This window comes from Montipora foliosa, chromosome 4, assembly GCF_036669935.1.
Source record: "Montipora foliosa isolate CH-2021 chromosome 4, ASM3666993v2, whole genome shotgun sequence".
Taxonomy (NCBI): Eukaryota; Metazoa; Cnidaria; class Anthozoa; order Scleractinia; family Acroporidae; genus Montipora; species Montipora foliosa.
Window position 1 is genome coordinate 29,807,805 of NC_090872.1, and position 19,827 is coordinate 29,827,631.

At 42.6% G+C, this 19,827-nt stretch overlaps 2 protein-coding genes across 2 annotated transcripts in view; both read right to left on the reverse strand.

The window, feature by feature from the left end:
• Nucleotides 1–230: 230 nt before the first annotated feature.
• Nucleotides 231–1,992, reverse strand: LOC138001186 (ficolin-2-like). Its single transcript, XM_068847840.1, has 3 exons — nucleotides 1,810–1,992; nucleotides 1,046–1,259; nucleotides 231–874 (listed from the first exon to the last, which is right to left on the reverse strand). Exons 1-3 carry the CDS (start codon nucleotides 1,990–1,992, stop codon nucleotides 231–233), a joined length of 1,041 nt encoding a protein of 346 aa, XP_068703941.1.
• A 9,490-nt stretch (nucleotides 1,993–11,482) lies between these two features.
• LOC138000566 (lipoyl synthase, mitochondrial-like) overlaps nucleotides 11,483–19,827 on the reverse strand; it is a 12,627-nt gene continuing 4,282 nt past the window's right edge. Inside the window, exons 6-11 of the mRNA XM_068847065.1 lie at nucleotides 19,332–19,389; nucleotides 18,482–18,610; nucleotides 17,713–17,858; nucleotides 14,931–15,001; nucleotides 13,506–13,617; nucleotides 11,483–12,413 (exon numbers count right to left, since the gene is read on the reverse strand). Coding sequence (XP_068703166.1) covers nucleotides 12,352–12,413; nucleotides 13,506–13,617; nucleotides 14,931–15,001; nucleotides 17,713–17,858; nucleotides 18,482–18,610; nucleotides 19,332–19,389 — 578 coding nt within the window. The 3' untranslated portion in view covers nucleotides 11,483–12,351. The remainder of the gene's footprint in view (nucleotides 12,414–13,505; nucleotides 13,618–14,930; nucleotides 15,002–17,712; nucleotides 17,859–18,481; nucleotides 18,611–19,331; nucleotides 19,390–19,827) is intronic.

The following is a 19,827-nucleotide window of genomic DNA, read 5'->3' on the forward strand; positions in this document are numbered from 1 at the left end:
GACTAAACAAGGAATACTTTTAGTCATCCAAGCCACCTGGTACTCTTGGCCTTCACAGACTGGGTACGAAAGCTGGGCCTCGTGCCCAGTCTTTGACGGCTAAGAGGGCCAGGTTAAACTGGGGACGCTTACATCTTCCTGCATATTTTCTGCGGGGGAGCCGCAGAAAGCGACGTCAGTGCATTCTGCTTAATAGTATACGCTAGAATGGTTTTTTTTTGTTTCACATTTTAGCCGAACGATTTGGGTCGAAGCATCATCTGTGTGGTTTTCAACACCTGTTCGTTGTTCTTCCAATAATACCAAACCATTCCCTTGGTGTCTGTCTTTCCAGCACCCATGTATTGTCCGTTTAAATTAGAGTCGTGACAGCTGTTATACCACCACGCACCAACACTCTTGACAGCGCAGTTACCTTCTCTTCTGTTATCGTTGTCCCTGTCCATATTGTTAAAGTATGATGCATTGTGATATAATAGCGAGTCTCCAGCATTTCCCGAGTAAGAACCGACTTCAAGTTCGTATTTAAACGTCTCGTCTGCGACTCGGAAAACTCCATATTTGGCGTAGGCTGTCGCTCCTTCCCAGTCTGACAACTTGACGAGCAAATCAGCATGCATGGCTTGTGTAAGACGACTTATTTTGTCGTTTCCGAGCCAAAATTCACGAGCAAGTTCCCCAAAGCCATTTTTGTAGGTATCCCAGTCGCGGAAGAAGTTAGTACTGCCGTCCAGTCTCCTTTGTATCACAGTCCATCCACCACCGTCTGTGTTCATATCACAAAAGACCTGGAACGAAGATTGGCCGTCTGGGTTGATCGTGTACAAGCCGCTGGACACTTCACCCGATGAATACAAAGTGGAACAGTCACGTGCTAGAATGAAACAAAAGATACGTGTCTCACTCTATTCACTTTCGAATCGTACACATTTGTTTCCCCAGTTCCCTCCTCTACCCAGGGCTATCAGTTTCGTTTGCAGAGTTTTCATTGTTTGCCGCCAACTACCCATTCTATAGCACTGATAAATAAAACTCTTAAACGAACCTGTCTTCACTCGTAGATCAAATTCTGTTCGCGAGCGGAAAAGGGAACTGCTTGCAACGCATGCGTACTTGCCCTGATCGTCAGGAGTCACGTTTCGGATGGTCAAGCTCCGTTCTGTCGTGTCCGATCTTTTCCTTGGCAGCCTTTCCGCACAAATAGGTTCCCAGGTGATTACCGGTTTCGGATCACCGGCGGCAGAGCAATTCACTGTGACCTAGGATGATTGAATATATAGCTAAAAAATAAACAGGAAGTCATGACTCAAACTACAAGGATTCAGAAAATTATGGCTGCAATGTTAGAAAGTCGTTGATCTAATCAAAGTTGGCGCTAAATATCAAATTATCGTATAGAGGATTTTCTCCGAGTACTAAAATTTTCCCCTCTTCTCCAAAACTAACCAACGATTTTATATGAGTTGATTTGCTTTGATTTGATTCCTGTACAGTGTCCCCAATTAGTGCTCCAGTGCTAAAAAATACAGTTATTATTATTACCATCATAGCAGTAGCAGTAGTCGTAGTCGTGGTCGTGGTCGTGGTCGTGGTCGTGGTCGTGGTAGTAATAGTAGTAGTAGAAGAAGTAGGGTAGTAGCTGTGCAAATCGAAATATGCACGAGTCGAATAACTGTAAATTGTTATCCAACTCTGTAAGTTAATGAAAAGAAAAAGCTCAAAACGAGAACAAATATTCTGCAATATTGTTCATTGAGTTATTTCTTATACAATTTTTTCCGATTGCGTCACGCAAACCAGAGCTCTTACCGAGGTCCCCTCAAACTTTTCAATCAGAGGAAGTGGTTTAACTGTAAACCTGGGCGCCACTGTTACCAAAAGGTGAGTAGCCACTCGTAATGATCCAACTGGGCTAGATGCTTTGCAGATATAAGTTCCCGCATCCTCTTTTTTAACACGCACTATTGTCAAACTCTGTCCTTTGACGAACATGCGCTCTCGTGGCAGTTTCCCAAGAACCTTAGTCCACGAGACCACTGGCAGTGGAAAGCCTGTCACGTGACAGGTTGGCAGAGTAACGTTCTTCCCTTTCTTTACAAAAGTCGGTCCTGGATCAAGGACCAAGCGAGCTGATGCTGGAGATCGTAATCAGAAAATAACGATGTGACTTGAAGTCTGCAAACAGTTGGTGCGCAGCAGATACAATAGCGGAGCTCCGCGCCGAAGTCGCACGCGCGGAGCACCATGGGTAAAAAAATATAGTAACCCATCTGTGCGAGAAAATTTGGTTTTGGTCACCGTACGACCGTCCACCCCTCCATATATGCCAATGTGACTAGGATCACGTGACCATATCGTGGGCTCAAGTTTGGAGCTCATCGAGGTCAGCCGACCAGGTACTGGGGGTGGTAGATACTTTATATATGATACCCTATAATGTACCGTTCCTCAAGTCCTCTAACCGTCCATTAGCGTCCTTACACATCCCTAGCCGTCCTTTAGCGTCCTTACTCATCCCTAGCGGTCCTTTAACATCCTTACACATCCCTAGCCGTCCTTTAGCGTCCTTACTCATCCCTAGCCGTCCTTTAGCGTCCTTACACATCCCTAGCCGTCCTTTAGCGTCCTTACACATCCCTAGCCGTCCTTTGGTAGCCGTTCTTTAGCATCCTTACACATCCCTACCCGTCCTTTACCGTCCTTACACATCCCTAGCCGTCCTTTGATAGCCGTTCTTTAGCATCCTTACACATCCCTACCCGTCCTTTACCGTCCTAACACATCCCTAGCCGTCCTTTAGCGTCCTTACACATCCTTACCAGTCCATTAGCGTCCTTACACATCCCTAGCCGTCCTTTGGTAGCCGTTCTTTAGCGTCCTTACACATCCTTACCCGTCCTTTAGCGTCCTTACACATCCCTAGCCGTCCTTTGGTAGCCGTTCTTTAGCGTCCTTACACATCCCTACCCGTCCTTTACCGTCCTTACACACCCCTAGCCGTCCTTTAGCATCCTTACACATCCCTAGCCGTCCTTTAGCATCCTTACACATCCCTAGCCGTCCTTTAGCATTCTTACACATCCCTAGCCGTCCTTTAGCATCCTTACACATCTCTAGCCGTCCTTTAGCGTCCTTACACATCCGTTGCCGCCCTTTAGTGTCCTTACTCATCCTTAGTTAGATTTTGTCTTCTTTTGTTCAGATTCCAAACACCTTTTCCATGACGTGTTATTTGTTGACGTGACCAATGGGAATGTCTATTGTTTAACTATTAGAAGAGTTTTCCCACAAAACAAAGGGAATACTGTCACGGCCTGGCCCGGGTTGCTCGAAGCATGGTTAACGCGAACCAGGATTAAATACCATGGAAACCTATAGGTTTTGATACCTCTTAACCAACGGTTAGCGCTAACCAGGCTTTGAGCAACCGGCCCCTGATTGACATTCTGCAGATTGGATGGTTGTATTAACTGACATGAGAGTTTTTAATTCACTTATAGTGGCGATATTGGGTTTTGCAGCTTTCTAAACCCTAATCTATCAAATACAACCAAAAAAATTATCTCTTTGCAATCTTCGTTTTATAAACTTTCCTCTTATACTGACAGTTTTTCATATTACTCTCATCGAAAGAAGCGCGCGTTAGACCAAAGGGATGACTCGTACTGAGTGTTGCCAGAAGCCTTTTTGTTTAAGTTTCTTCGGTCGTATAAACACTATTACTGTCGTCAGCTACTCATCGATCAACGCATCCCACGTGAAAGCCTCCAGGCGTAATACATCTATTGAGTGAATGGCCAGCTCACACTGTTCCCGTTACCACCGAACCTTTTCGAGGATAAAGTGGCAAAGTTCGTATAAATCATTAATTACTGGGTTGCCATATATATATATGTCTAAAAATGCGTCAGATTTCTCGGTTTTTTAACTTTTATTCCTCTGTATGTAAATGGACGGCTAGGGATGAGTAAGGACGCTAAAGGACGGCTAGGGATGTGTAGGAACGCTAAAGGACGGCTAGGGATGAGTAAGGACGCTAAAGGACGGCTAGGGATGAGTAAGGACGCTAAAGGACGGCTAGGGATGAGTAAGGACATTAAAGGACGGCTGAAGATGAGTAAGGACGCTAAAGGACAGGTAGGGATGTGTAAGGACGCTAAAGGACGGCTAGGAAAGAGTAAGGACGCTAAAGGACGGCTAGGGATGAACAAGGACGCTAAAGGACGGCTAGGGAAGAGTAAGGACGCTAAAGGACGGCTAGGGATGAGTAAGGACGCTAAGGGACGGCTAGGGATGAGTAAGGACATTAAAGGACAGCTAGGGATGAGTAACGACGCTAAAGGACGGCTAGGGATGAGTAAGGACGCTAAAGGACGACTAGGGATGTGTAAGGACGCTAAAGGACGGCTAGGGAAGAGTAAGGACGCTAAAGGACGGCTAGGGATGAGTAAGGACATTAAAGGACGGCTGAAGATGAGTAAGGACGCTAAAGGACGGGTAGGAAAGAGTAAGGACGCTAAAGGACGGCTAGGGATGAGCAAGGACGCTAAAGGACGGCTAGGGATGTGTAAGGACGCTAAAAGACGGCTAGGGAAGAGTAAGGACGCTAAAGGACGGCTAGGGATGAGCAAGGACGCTAAGGGACGGCTAGGGATGAGCAAGGACGCTAAAGGACGGCTAGGGATTTGTAAGGACGCTAAAGGACGGCTAGGGAAGAGTAAGGACGCTAAAGGACGGCTAGGGATGAGTAAGGACGCTAAAGGACGGCTAGGGAAGAGTAAGGACGCTAAAGGACGACTAGGGATGAGTAAGGATGCTAAAGGACGGCTAGGGATGAGTAAGGACGATAAAGGACGACTAGGGATGTGTAAGGACGCTAAAGGACGGCTAGGGAAGAGTAAGGACGCTAAAGGACGGCTAGGGATGAGTAAGGACATTAAAGGACGGCTGAAGATGAGTAAGGACGCTAAAGGACGGCTAGGAAAGAGTAAGGACGCTAAAGGACGGCTAGGGATGAGCAAGGACGCTAAAGGACGGCTAGGGATGTGTAAGGACGCTAAATGACGGCTAGGGAAGAGTAAGGACGCTAAAGGACGGCTAGGGATGAGCAAGGACGCTAAGGGATGGCTAGGGAAGAGTAAGGACGCTAAAGGACGGCTAGGGATGAGTAAGGATGCTAAAGGACGGCTAGGGATGAGTAAGGACGCTAAAGGACGGCTAGGGAAGAGTAAGGACGCTAAAGGACGGTTAGGGAAGAGTAAGGACGCTAAAGGACGGCTAGGGATGAGTAAGGACGCTAAAGGACGGCTAGGGAAGAGTAAGGACGCTAAAGGACGGCTAGGGATGAGTAAGGATGCTAAAGGACGGCTAGGGATGAGCAAGGAGGCTAAAGGACGGTTAGGGATGTGTAAGGACGCTAAATGACGGCTAGGGAAGAGTAAGGACGCTAAAGGACGGCTAGGGATGAGTAAGGACGCTAAAGGACGGCTAGGGAAGTGTAAGGACGCTAAAGGACGGCTAGGGATGAGGAAGGACGCTAAAGGACGGCTAGGGATGAGTAAGGACGCTAAAGGACGGCTAGGGAAGAGTAAGGACGCTAAAGGACGGTTAGGGAAGAGTAAGGACGCTAAAGGACGTCTAGGGATGAGTAAGGATGCTAAAGGACGGCTAGGGATGAGTAAGGACGCTAAAGGACGGCTAGGGATGAGTAAGGATGCTAAAGGACGGCTAGGGAAGAGTAAGGACGCTAAAGGACGGCTAGGGATGAGTAAGGACGCTAAAGGACGGCTAGGGAAGAGTAAGGACGCTAAAGGACGGCTAGGGATGAGTAAGGATGCTAAAGGACGGCTAGGGATGAGCAAGGAGGCTAAAGGACGGTTAGGGATGTGTAAGGACGCTAAAGGACGGCTAGGGATGAGTAACGACGCTAAAGGACGGCTAGGGAAGAGTATGGACGCTAAAGGACGGCTAGGGATGTGTAAGGACGCTAAAGGACGGCTAGGGATGAGTAAGGACGCTAAAGCACGGCTAGGGATGAGTAAGGACGCTAAAGGACGGCTAGGGATGAGTAAGGACATTAAAGGACGGCTAGGGATGAGTAAGGACATTAAAGGACGGCTAGGGATGAGTAAGGACGCTAAGGGACGGCTAGGGATGAGTAAGGACGCTAAAGGACGGCTAGGGATGAGTAAGGACGATAAATCCCACCAAATGACTGTTGGTTGGACTGGGCAGGTCGGTCCACCTATTAGATTACTTTTCGTGAGCTTACTTGCAGCTTGTTCATATGTTGTTTCCCTTTTAAAATAACACTACCTCTTTTTTAGTCAATTGATCTTATGGTACATTATGCACTAGAAGCCAATCTACAGTACGACGATCAAAACAGCTGTTTACGAGTACACATTAATGTGCACGGTAAAACGTGATGTGCATGCTTGATTGGCATCTAGTTCCTTCTAATAAACTTACCTTGAACTCGCAGTCTAACCGTCACCTGAGCTACTCCCAACGGTACTATCACAGTGCACATGTACAAGCCGCTATCAGACAAAGCCACTCGCTTAATCTTCAACACTCCAAACTCTACAAAACTCTCTCTCCCGGCAATGCCTTTCCGAGCCTTCTCCACTTCACCCCGGCTGAGTTATACCCACGTGTGGAACAAGTGAATTTGGCCGTCTTGTTCTCTGATACCGTCTGTACAGAAGGTGCCACAAGAATCCCTGGTGCGCTGATTACCGTTTTCTGAACTACTCGAGTATCTGGTTGTTCATTCAACACTTCTTTTCCACAGCCTGTACACTTTTCTTCCTTCTGGCCCTTCATTCCCGTGGTTCCTTGTGGTCCTTGTTGGCCGGGTATTCCTGGGTCTCCCTTGGGCCCTTGAGGACCTTCATCACCCTTCACTCCCTGAGCTCCTGCCTCTCCAGGGTCGCCTTTCATGCACATTTTTGAGTTGTCTTCAGAGACACAGAACGTTTTGATCGCGTAGATGACAGAGTTTGCTATTTCTTCTTGAATTTCAGGCGTTTTTTAATTTCGGTTTGACAGCGATCGAATACTGCGGTCTCCGGGTAATTTGTTTGATCTCATTTCTACAAGAAGAAAAGTCGTTTGTAATTGACTGCAGAGTAGATGCAGGAATCTTGCTCAGTGTGATGGGTGCAGGATAAGAAGTGGGGGAAGGCGGGTGGAAAAAAGAACGAAGTTACTGGCCCAGAAAACGCGTTAAAACAAAAACCTCTCGTCCGGATTTGATACAGTTTAAATTTAAACCGGCGTGAGATTAAAGGTGAGCGGAGGAGATTAGCTGGGTATAAAATCGCAAAATTCGTACATAATGTGATCCCAGTAAGGTAACAATTTCACGCAAGTACAAGAGCGCTTATTTCACCGTAAAACGGGTTTGAAGCGAGCATAAGCACATGCGCAAGCACGTAGGTCAATATGTGTGGAAACGGGACGTTACGCAAGCACAACGCAAGCTGTGATGTTCGCTCAATGAAACAGACCCGTTCCAGATTCTACTCGGAGCGCTGCGTTGTAAAAGAAAACATGGAACTAATGAACCTTTGTCTCTGCGTCGTGTGCTTGTGCTTTGCGTTATGGTTCGTTTTCACTCGACACGAATCTCTTGTGCTTCCGTTTATGCTTGCTCTTTTCATTACTAAAAGCGAATCAAAAAGCTATAGTTGAAAACTATCGCCGATTTCTTCCGGGGTTACCGCGGGCAATTTTGCGGGTTTTTTTTCCATCGATCACCGCACCTGGACAGCTGTATTCATTTGCTTCTCTATCTGTTAGGTGGGAAACTTCAAGAACATTTTGAGCATAACAATTATTTCATTACGGCTTAACACGGTAGCTAACGTTTCCGGGTAAGTGTCAACATGTTAAAAAAAAAAAAAAAACAAGAAAGTTTCAGAACTTGTGTCAAATTGTAATTCCACTCCTAGGAAACTTTTTTTTTTTTCAATTTCATTTCAATAAAAGTCAGGATAAAATTGATCTGTAATCACATAGCCATGACCACACGATAGGAATGACTTCATTATTAAACCAGATCAACAAGGGTCCATCTGCCAAGAGCGCCACGAACACATGTAATTGCGTGAAAACGATCTTAACTGGTGACCTTGACGTCTGTGGTACCAAAAGAAGCCGTGAAATATTTGCTGAATTCCTTTTTATATTGGCATGAGCACACGAGAGATATCAGACGTGAACTGCGGGGAATGAGTTTACAACGTTAAGAATTGGTTGTCACACCCACATACGCCACTCATTCAATTTCGAGAATTTTAATGGGATCTCAACCCATAGGTTGTGGTGTCGGTAAAATCAAAGGCCTTCAACTATTTTTCAGACTTTATCCAACGGGAACATAGGATTACTAGTTTACTCGTTCATATTACATGGGCGTAGCCAGGATTTTTCAAAGGGGGGGTCACACTGTCAAACAGAGTGTACTCGCGTTTTCGCAACCTGAATGTTGTAGGTTGTTTGAGTAAAAAACGGCTTACAAAGGGGGGGTCACGGGCACCCCAGGACCCCCCCACCCCCTGCCTACGCCCTTGTATTAACGCAGTGGGGTGTTGTCTATCCACTTAAAAGTCCTTGAGTTCACATTGAAATTGACTAGGCTACCACAACACAACTCTCCCCTTCATTCCCTGAGGTATCATATTGGTTTCTGCTGCTCACAAAACGAAGGGCAATTCCCAAGTTACAATTTCAGCTCCATACCTGGAATGAAATGGAAGAAAAATGACAGCAATGTTACCTTTATGACAGCAGTTTACTTTCTGTTCTTCGAGCCTGTGTAATCTCTTCTCGAAAAGCGACATTTTCAGCTCCATTCTGACAACAAACGCGGTAAAAATGAGGACGGATATCACACAGACAACTGTGCGAATACAACAGTGTGAATCACCCTTATCAAACAACATGGTAGTTTTTGTCAACCCCACGAAGTTAAACCGATTTCGAAAGTCTGTAGGATGATTAAAAACAAACCAAGTGTTATCGATAACTCTGTTAGTGACAAGACGTCATGTTGATGAATGGAAATGATCGATGACCGGGAAATCATATCTGAGGCTCGATTTACAAGAATAGGCTCTATTTTTAATAAATTAAAATGACATCACCATCTTGAGAGATAAGTGGACGTTGCGGAGGCTCCCGTTTAAAACACGTACAATTGCGTTGGGGGCAACCTCGTCCCCAGGGTCTCTCTTCTTCCCTTCCTTGGAATGGGTAGACAGAGAAAAATCTATCCATGCACTTCCGGCAAGAGAGAGCCACTTTAATGTGACGCTCAAAAGGGAACCCCACGCAGAATGCAGTAAAATCAAATAAGCTATCTTATTATTCCACTATTACGCCATTTTTCCATATTTGGTCAAGAGGACGCGCAAAATATGAGACAGTAATACACTGTAGCGTCCAGGTTTGACCGGTTTAGATTAGAGCAAATACGGACGGGACGGGAGTTTTTCAACGAAAGAAATTGTTTTCAACAAGATGCAAAGCCTGAGAATTTAGCTTGTCATCGCTTGCCACTCGTCATTTTGTTTATCCAATCAAATAAAGTCTTTGGCTGGCTTTTTGTGCTGCTTACATCGTTCGCGCGTGCCCTGAAGGACAGATGATGCATTTTTTTTAAAATACTCTTACCAAATAAAATTGAAGCAAAATAACACCTTTTTTTGTAGTGGAATGATAAATCTCTTATTCGATGGTTTAATTAACAATTATTCCATAAGCGCGCGTTGGATATGAGATGGTAAATAGCCAACGAGGCGCGTAGCGCCGAGTTGGCTATAACCAGTCTCATATCCAACAAGCGCGAATGGAATAATTGTTTTATTAAATTCCTTCAACTCCAAAAATTTGGAAGTACGAAATACGAGCGGAAAAAGCGAGCAAATCCGAGCGAAATCGAAAAAAACTTGATGAGAACTGATGCGATGTTGTGTAATACCTTGTTGTCAGACACACGCAGGCTCACAAAAACATTTCTTCAATTCGAGAGTTTTGATTGGCTAAGCCATCATGGGTTATGAGCCATTATACCATGATCTACAAACACGGCAAGCATATGCGTGATTTTTTGGGCCTTTTTATTTTTATTGTAGTCTAGTTTTCTATATTTTGGGGACGTTTTTAATAAAAACAATTATTCCACTCGCGCTTGTTGGATATGAGATGATTATAGCCAACTCGGCGCTACGCGCCTCGTTGGCTATCTATCATCTCATATCCAACGCGGAATAATTGTTAAATACACGCGGACATTTTGCTCATTGGTCGTATTTTTCCTCGCCCCTTCGATGCTCGGAAAAATACTATGCAACTCGCAAAATATCCGTACGTATTATATGTTAAACCATCGAATAAGATGTATATATACTTGATAAAAGTTGGCAACTCTCAATACTCCTGGAACTGTTAGTTGAAGTCTCTCCTTTCAACAAGTGTCATCGATCCTCAGTGAAATCATCATCATCGTCAACATCTTTATACTGACTAGCAATAATTAAGGATTTGTGAGTCGCCTTCGACCTCGTTTAGCGGCCGAGCAAAAAAAGAACAGTCGAGCCACAAAGCACATGGAATACGGAAAATAAGTCTGTAATCTCTTGTTACAGCTTGCGATGTTAACCTAGTGTCGAGGTACAACAGATTGATAATTACATGAGATCGAGGCAATGCGTGCCAAAAATGGCGTCCAAACGCTGAAATGGGCCAGTTTCGTATTCTAACGGTTGGACTGGATCTAGCATGAAATGGAGGCGAATGCGGGAAGTTAATTTACATTTGACAAGATTTGCCCGCATTAGCCTCCATTTCATGCTACATCCAGTCCAGCCGTGAGAATTCTAAAACGGTCTATTGTATGGCATCACGATCGATACCCAAGGTACATATGCATCACGCAAAACTGACACGATTGCGTTGTCGTTCGTCGAACGCAATGAGAACCTAGCCCTTCAAGAACGTACCATTTCAGAGTTTCATTTTCAAAGTGAATGCGAAGGCTTTACAGAGAAAATTTGTAAAGGTAAAGGTAAACGTCGGTAGTTCCTTCAGCTACGACCGGGCTGGTATCAATGAAGGCCGACGGTTCCCCACCTCCTCCCTCTGTCAATACTTCATTTACGGGTATTTAAAGCTATAGCTACACGGATCAGAGGAACGTCGAAACAGACGTTCAAGTCACCGAGGATCGAACTGGGGACCTCTTGCTCCGAAAGCCGCGCGCTAACCAACTGAGCTACGCCTCCTCCTTTATTTACATGAAAAATAAAGAACAAAACTAACTAATAGCGCCATGGATATTCGATGGCAGATCTGATTTGTCACTCAGCCCCCTTACAACGTGCCAATGAATCGGCGGTATGTGTCTTCCCTATCCTGTGCAAGGATTTTACTGAAAGGAGATTACAGCCCTTAACCAGTTCTTTTAGATGAAAAGTTCAGTGTCCGAAAAACAATTTAATTAATAACGGAAGGATTAGCTTGATTGTTCCTTTCTACAATCCCTCCTCAGGGTATCCTTTCCCACTGGTGGCTGAATTACTTGTATTACTTTTTTTTCAAATTGAGTTATGAATGCAGTAAAAATAGATTCAATTGATTTCATTCCAAGCAAACAGTCGCCATCTTGTGAAGCCATTGGTAATTGAGTATTTACAAAAAACGTGTAATTCCATGTGTTGGGAACGGGACAAAACGCCTCGAGGCAAGAATTGCAAAAACGTTAAACCTGTTTTCGTTTCCCTTCAGCTGTTCAGTAGTCTATGTTTAGAAAGTTTGCCTGTCCTTTCCAGGACAGGCAAACTTTCTAAACATAGACTACGAGCAATTCCTCTTTCGTCACTTCGTTAGTCGAGCAAAAATGGCCCCGCTCCACATTTCGCACGGCTGGCCATTTTTTCTCGTGCCTATCTCGCGCTCGACTAACTAAGCGGCGAAGGATGGACTGCTCGTTATCTATCCTAAACAGCTTTCGCACGATTTATTGAAATCGCGGGCGCATGCCAACCAGCAGACACAATAAGGTCGACATGATCTTGCCTTACTGAACCTAATTTGACTTTTTCATTAGTTCTTCAAGATCTTTGGCTTTCCACTTCTCCTCACTCAACTATGAAAAAAAAAAAAGAAAGATTATACCAAAGAATGTCCCGACTGTTTGAACGAAAAGCTTGAAGGGAACTGTACTTCCCAAGTTGTAACTAGCAGCGATTTCAAGTGATAAAGAGTTGTTGTTCATTCAGAATGTTCCAAGAATTTCGCAACTGGTTGTTGCTCCACCACATTAATCGCTACTATTTCCAGCTTTCATACATCCCTTGCCTCGCTTCCACTCCGAGCTTTTAATAAGTTTGTCAAGAAGAATTCCCCTATGGAAAAAAAATATATAATTGTTTGTCAGTTTTTTTGGAGAACGGACAAACGTGTCATAAGAAACGTTGATGTAAGTTAACATGAAGTTAAAGGCCCATTTTCACCCTAGACGTAACGCGATCGCTTGTTATCGTTTTGAATTTCGAATAGCGTATTCCAATTGGTCAACTATTTTTATAATTGGTCAACTATTTCTGTTGAAAACAAGAAACATCACCGTTAGCCTGATCGTCGTGTGGTTTACCGGGTGATTTTAACAGGTGAAACCGCTAAAATTATCTTTTATCTTTTTGCAGTCGAGTGATTTAGACATTGGAGAATCACCGGAGTAGAATTTTTACGGTTCGGCTATTCAGCAAGAGAAATAGAACAATTCTGACGCTAGCGAGTTTCGTGACATTATTTCAGTGCTGAAATGCATGGCTTACTTTAAACTTAATTTTACTTTGTCAGTTTTTATTTGTTAGGATACCTGAGACGCAGAAGTAAAATCATGATGCTCTTGTAAAGAAGCTTCCGCTCAAAAGAATGACAGGGCACCAGTAATGTACATCAGATATAAAGGTACAAAGAGACACCATTAAGATGTTGCCATGGCAACACTCTCGTTTCCAGTTCCTCTCTGCGATGAACCAAAGATCTTGGATTTTGAACAGATAAGTAGAGGCAGATGGTCAGACGTCAAAGCCATGTGCTGCCCATAATGCTTTACATCTCTGCATAAGCTTACCGAGAGTCAACACGTCTTATTACGAAAATAAACGACAAAATAAATCCTGCGTTAAATAGACCCTGCAGCAAAAAAATGGTTGGCATGGCAACAACATAGAGGGTATCACTTTGTGCCTTACCTGATAGAGATTACTGCTCCCAAGTTTCAACAACACCTATCCAATACCTCAATTTTGTGATTTATTATAGTCATTTGTAATGTTTGTGACGTCCTCAATTTTTTAACAAAAACTTGAATATCTCTGGAACGAAAGAAAGTATTCTAATTCTTCATCATTTAAAAGGTCTTAAACTTTCACTTCATCGGCACTTCAAGTGGGTGATAGCGGGAAAATAAGAAATTCAGCTACACTCACCGGCTTTGTACGACGAACGAACGAGCGGTCCGCTAGCCGTGTAAGCAAAGCCGAGTTCATTTCCAACAGTCTCCCAATGTTTAAACTTTTCAGGAGTTATATACTCCGTAACCTGCACGAATGAAAAACGAAGGAAGACAGTTAGTATATTTAAACACATGGGCCCAAGGCCAATTAAGGATTAATTTCACGCGTGTTTTAACAAAATTGCCCTCGTCGCGAAGCGACGAGTGCAATTTCAAAAACTCTGAAAATACAAGCGAAATTAATCCTTAATTGAACTAGGGCATATTGCAATTACATGTTTATCACATAACGTGTAAAATTACAGAGGCAAGTTCTCAATGCTGCGACAAATGACAATCATCTTAACACGCTTTCATTTGTTTAAAGTACAATTCAATAAATCGTTGCTGTCTACAGAAATAGCGCTTAAAATGTATTTGATATGTGGACAAAAAGAGTCCGAATTTGGAAGAAGATTCTCTTGTAACTTTGCTTGCTGTGGATAAGCAACTGTTAACCAATCAGGAACAAGTAATCATGCCCTCTTGATTACCAAAAGTGTCCTCGTGATTAAGAAAAAATGCCCTCCGTCTCAGCCAATCAGCATTCAGTAATTTTGCCTCGGATGTGATAAAGACAATAACAAACCCAACACTAAAAGTATCAAGTGAAGCTATGATCATCGCAGTTATGAGAGCAATTTTTGCAATTGCGTAGAGAAGCTTGAGGATTTCCTCACGGGACCATTAGAGCGTCGCACCGGAATCACGAGGTCACGGGTTCAAACCCCGTTGAAGTCCTGAATTTTTCAGGCTTCTCTACGCAATTGCAAAAATTGCTCTCATAACTGCGAAGATCATAGCTTCACTTGATTTCATATCCGCAGTTCATATATGATTCATTACATATACCATTTCATCACTAAAAATATGTTAGTATCACATGCAGTTCAATAACATCATCAAAAGAATACCACAACCCTCTATGGAAAAAGCACAAAGGGAATAATGAAAGAAAACAGAAATTAAGGAAGACATATGGAAAACATTAACAGTTGAAAACAGGTGATTGAGATTACAGCACTGCTGAGTTTATCAAAACAATCATCCTCAATTAAGCTGAAGTCAATCAAGATGCACCCTCAGAACTCGATTTGCTTAGGGTTTTTTTTACAGATCAATGGATAAACCTACAAATCATACTCAAATTCATGCGTAAATTGTTTTTATTCGCTCAGTTCCAAAAGCTTCAAGACTCAAGAAAACATTTTAGGATTGTCACGCAACACGTAGCAAGATTTTGTGACGAGCAAAAACAGAGTCTGCGAAGGAGGTAAAGAAGCTCGATCTCTAAGGCTTCTATTCCAATTTAACGCCTTCAGCAAGCTAAAATTCTTATTTTCGCCGAGGTTAGCATTACCTTGAGATGGAGTCTCGTTGGTTGCATGTACTGTCCTAATGTCATACAATCTACGTTGGCGTCACGGAGATCTATTCAACCAAAAGATGAGGTTAAACACCAGTTTTACACATTTAGATATAACTTTACATAATATGCGCCTCTTTCCACTAAAAAACACGCCATACTCTTAATTCTGCAAACACATTTGAAAATAAACTAAAACTTCACTTTTCTTGGGCAATACTTGGAAGGGTTAGGCTCCTTCACATATCAGACATTTACTGGTTTCCTTCAGAATGGGCCTTAATCACATAAGTGACACGTTGAGTCCCGAGGGATTGGAAACTTTTGTTTTGCCCAACCGGAACTCGTTCCCAAACATTTCAACTCGAGGCTCAATGGTACAAAATCTATTGTCTATGGCCAATATGGCCGCCCCGCGAATAAGGCCTATTCTTTGCGTACTCCTGTTACCAATAACTCTATTTTTTCAGGGGCACCCAACGTCAATTTTCGGAAAATATCTGTTCGGAAGACGATTTGAGATTTATAATTTTCGGAACATTTGTTGTAAAATTTCTTTCTTTCCTGCCTCTCCTAGGATTTTCGAACATCTGAAAAATGGTATAATTGCTCATTTTTAACGGATTTTTTACCCTAAAAAGGTCACCTAGAATTTTCGGGAGCCTTTTTTCTGGCTAACATTTTCGAAAAGGTACGTTTTGATCCCTATAATTTTCGGATCACTTGACTTTTAGCTAGGAAATCCGAACAGATGAAAATTTTTTAGGGGATAAAAATATGCCTATATCTAACGTTTAAATACTAAAATAAGTTTAACAATGCTATGTTTAAGTGGTTTTGAACTATATTCTCGTTGGGTGCCCCTGTTTTTTCTTTTCTTTATTTTTTGCATCTTAGTAACACCTTAACAACTGCATGCGTAATTGTTTCATTCTTTAACTATCCACCATACTTCAATTTTGTCTGAATAAACTTATAGTATGTTGCCGTCGTATTTCATTGCAATCATCCACTAGATTTGCCCATTCTAGCTTGAACAGTCCTCAATCACTATCTTTCTAATTGTCACACGTTATTTCTTTGTTTATGGTCTCGTTATTCATGTTAACTTTCCATTTGTGTTTTTGTAATGCTGATATGGTTTAAATGAATTTTCTGTACAATTTTATGTTTTTAGGGCAATATTTTCTCCCAAAAGTCCAATGAACATAGAATTAAAAATCTCAACTGACGGAAGGTAGACCACTTAGGCTAATTCCAATCGCAGTTTAGACTAACTTTTGCGGTGGTGGTCAGTGAGCCCAGCTCATCATTACTTTTCGCTCTACATAACGTTTCTTCTTTGACTGTCTATAATGCAATCAAATTTCGTCGGATTTTGAATTGATGAGTTTTCATTTAATCTTAATTCCATGTCTTGTTACTGTTTCATTTCTGTCATTACACTACACGTCTGTTGTTACCTTAAATTTAAAATAAATTTTAAGACTCGCGAGGCAACTTTTTAAACATTGTCAGTTCGGCATGACTCATGCCACCGTCTGTTTAATGCGAGACTGTGTTTTTTGCAGACGTTAACGATGGCATGAGTCATGCCAAAACATGTCTTTAAAAAGTTGCCTCGTACTGTTGCTTTCATGAAGCCATGGAAATGTCATATTTAACCTTAAATTTGTTCCTAAAAAATAAACTTGAACTTGAATTTGAACTTGTTTGTCGTATTTCTCTATTTTGTTCGTCAATGATCGAATGCGAATATCATGGATTGTTTTGCGTGCCGTGGAACACTTTCCCGCTAAAACTGAAATTCATCCAATCAGACCGTCACGATAAGCAATGCGAATTTTCATAACAAAAACAAAACAAACGACCGAAAAGCCTGTCGGTTGAAGGTGGGCCTTTGAAAGTGCCGTCAAACGCTGCGAATGCTGGATGACGGGGTAGATATCGATATTTTCCACCCACTTTGCAATGAGAAATACAGAAAAAAGACCACTTTTCTATCTCCTTCCTCTAATTCTGGGTCGCATTTCTTTTGGTGAAAGTTTATTGGGAGAGGAAAGAAAAATGTCGTTTCTCATAACGTTCAAGACCCAAGCTTAAGAGTCTCCTGACGGTGGCTCGATGAAAGAGCCATCCTACATGAACTGACTAATTGAGCTAGAAAAGTCATGATCATAACGATGATGATATTCAAGTGTCAGATCTTCCAGCGCTGCGGCAGCACAAAAGGCCAGTTTCGTATTCTCACAGTTAGACTGATCTACCATGAAATGGAGGCTGATGCAGAGGAAATAATTTACATGTGAACTACCTTGTCCCCAGGGTCTCTCTTCTTCCCTCCCTTGGAGCGCTCCAAGGAACTGAAGATAGACTCTGAGGACAAGGTTAGCAAGTGAAAAGATTCCCCGCATTAGCCTCCATTTCATGCTCGATCGTTAGAATTCAAAACTGGCCCATTGGGAACACTGCACATAGAGATGAAATCAAACGTTGGTTTTTGAGGCGTGGGGAAAACCGGAGTACCCGAAGAAAAACATCTCGGAGCAGAGTAGAGAATAAACAAACACAACCCACATAAAGACCACGAGTCTGAGAATCGAACCACATTGGTGGGAGGCGAGTGTTCTCACTGCTCTGCCAGCTCTGCTCCCTTAGACTTGATTATAATTTTCTGAACTACTGTTCTGAATTGAGGCACTGGCAAAAAAGAAACAAGAGAAAGAAGAAAAGGTCTGTTTAATTTAATCAGTAGTTTATAACTGTTGTCATGCACCTTTTAACGCTTGCAGGACTTCTTCATCCTTTTCGCCAAGTCCCAGCATCAAAGAACTCTTAGTTATCATCTTGGGTTGGATTCTTTTTACATGTCGAAGCACTTCTAGTGATTGTTGGTAGTTTGCTCTTGGATCACGAACAAGTCTTAAATAAACAGAAATTCATTGCAAACGCTGTCATCTAGTAAGGGTTTCAAGGGTTTGGCTCGGTAAAAGAAGGTCTGTCGTGGTGGTGGTGGTAGCGTTGCTTGATATCCGTACCTTGGGAGCTGAGTGTCCTACATATGGTCACATATGTCTCAAAGCCTTACTTGTTTTTGTAATGAATTAACTTGCAAAGAGATGCAAATCACCCTTAAGTTACACGGGGGTTTGGGTTGATTCTGATAGTCCCACAGATAAACTCAGAAAGTGAAAAAACGTATGTCCCCTTTGGCGACCTCATTCCCACCACCACGCAGTCGTTTTGAGGGTAGTCATCTCCTCCACACAAACGCCTGCTTACCCAAAAGCATGCAACGTTCTTTTACAACAGTTTGACCTACGAGACGTCCTGGCCAATCACAAATTCAGTCTAACGATGGCCAATGAATTTGCTCATAAAGAAGACCGTTATACCCGCCATGTTGTTTAGTCCTGAATTTTCCCGCTAAAGTTGCTATGCGTGTGACGTCATCTTTCAAAATTCAGTAGGTAAAATTTGATTGGCTAAACTGAAGAAAAGAAACGTTGCTTTCGGGTGAGGTATTCGTTGGGACTAAAACTTACAACTGAAGTCTATCAACTGTCTCCACGTTGTGAGCGTACACATCCAGTCCTGATTTGACAATAGCATCCACACCTGTAAGATCACCTCGGAAATCACCAGTCAGACATTCAACAAGTATACTGGGACTTCTGGAAAGCAAACGGAAATATCTCATATCAGTAACATATCTTAGATACGAAGCCCATCATGAAGGACCAATTTAGCAGAAGGCACCAAGTCGAATGCTCCTAATCTGGACTAGCCAGATTATCCAAAAATCAAGATCCAAATACCAAAACAATGAAATCATTATCTGGTCAACCTAGTTTTTGTGGTCAGTAAGTATAGGAAATAAAATGAATGCGAGTACATTTCGTGATTTATGGGCACAAGTGCAAATTGAGAACTTTCAAAACATTACGAGTGACCATGAATCACCAAGTTTCAATGGCAACTTCCGTATTGCACTCTACATGTATAACCTATTTATAGCTATTTATGCTATCGTAATCGACCAATCAGAAACGTGATATTCTCTTGAGTATACAGTAAGGTCAGTTATAGAACCGTTAACTTAAATCATGGCCTGAATTGCAATGGAATGTGGACCTGCCACCTCGGCTTACAATACAGCCCTTACACCCATTGAGCAAGGAGCTTTTCAGTGCGTTATTTCACTGATTTAAATAATTATTATTTTCTACCAACCTAGAGTCCTTTTAGGACAAAATAATCTCATGCTGTTATGTCAGGTACTTTGTAAGCTGATCATATTTTGTCTCTCTCAGTCTTTTCCATGGCGGTATGCATTAATAGGCAGTCTTTGTAAGAGCTGTAATTTTTATCTTCCCACATACAGTATTATGTTACCTCCTTTTTATTTCTGTTACTGTCTCAGCAAAATGACCTGCTCCACCATCAGGTAAATCTTAAGCCAAAAACATAAATATTAGTAACAGTAGAAAAAAGTAATCATATGATAGTAGAAATGACCAGCCCTTACGTACTCTGTTTCACCACAGAATTTGGTTTAGGCAAATGAGTTGATAATGGTCAAATTGCCATGGTGAAAAGAGAAAATGGCCAATGCTTCGCCATATCTTTGACTTGAAGAAGAGCTTACATGTATGCTAGAAACGTATTCAGTCCCAATCAGTTATCACCACTGGCTTGTTGCCAAGTCCTTGGCTCCTCCTGAAAGGTCCTTTTTAGCCTGTGTAGCTGGTGGGATATTTTGAACACACGCTAGCGCAATGGTTTTGGCCTCAAGTGGGCTGCAATTGGCATGAGGATTAGTACTTTTGACTTGCAGCCAAAACACAACGAAGCAACCATCTATTTACTCATTTACTCCCGTGTGTTTCAA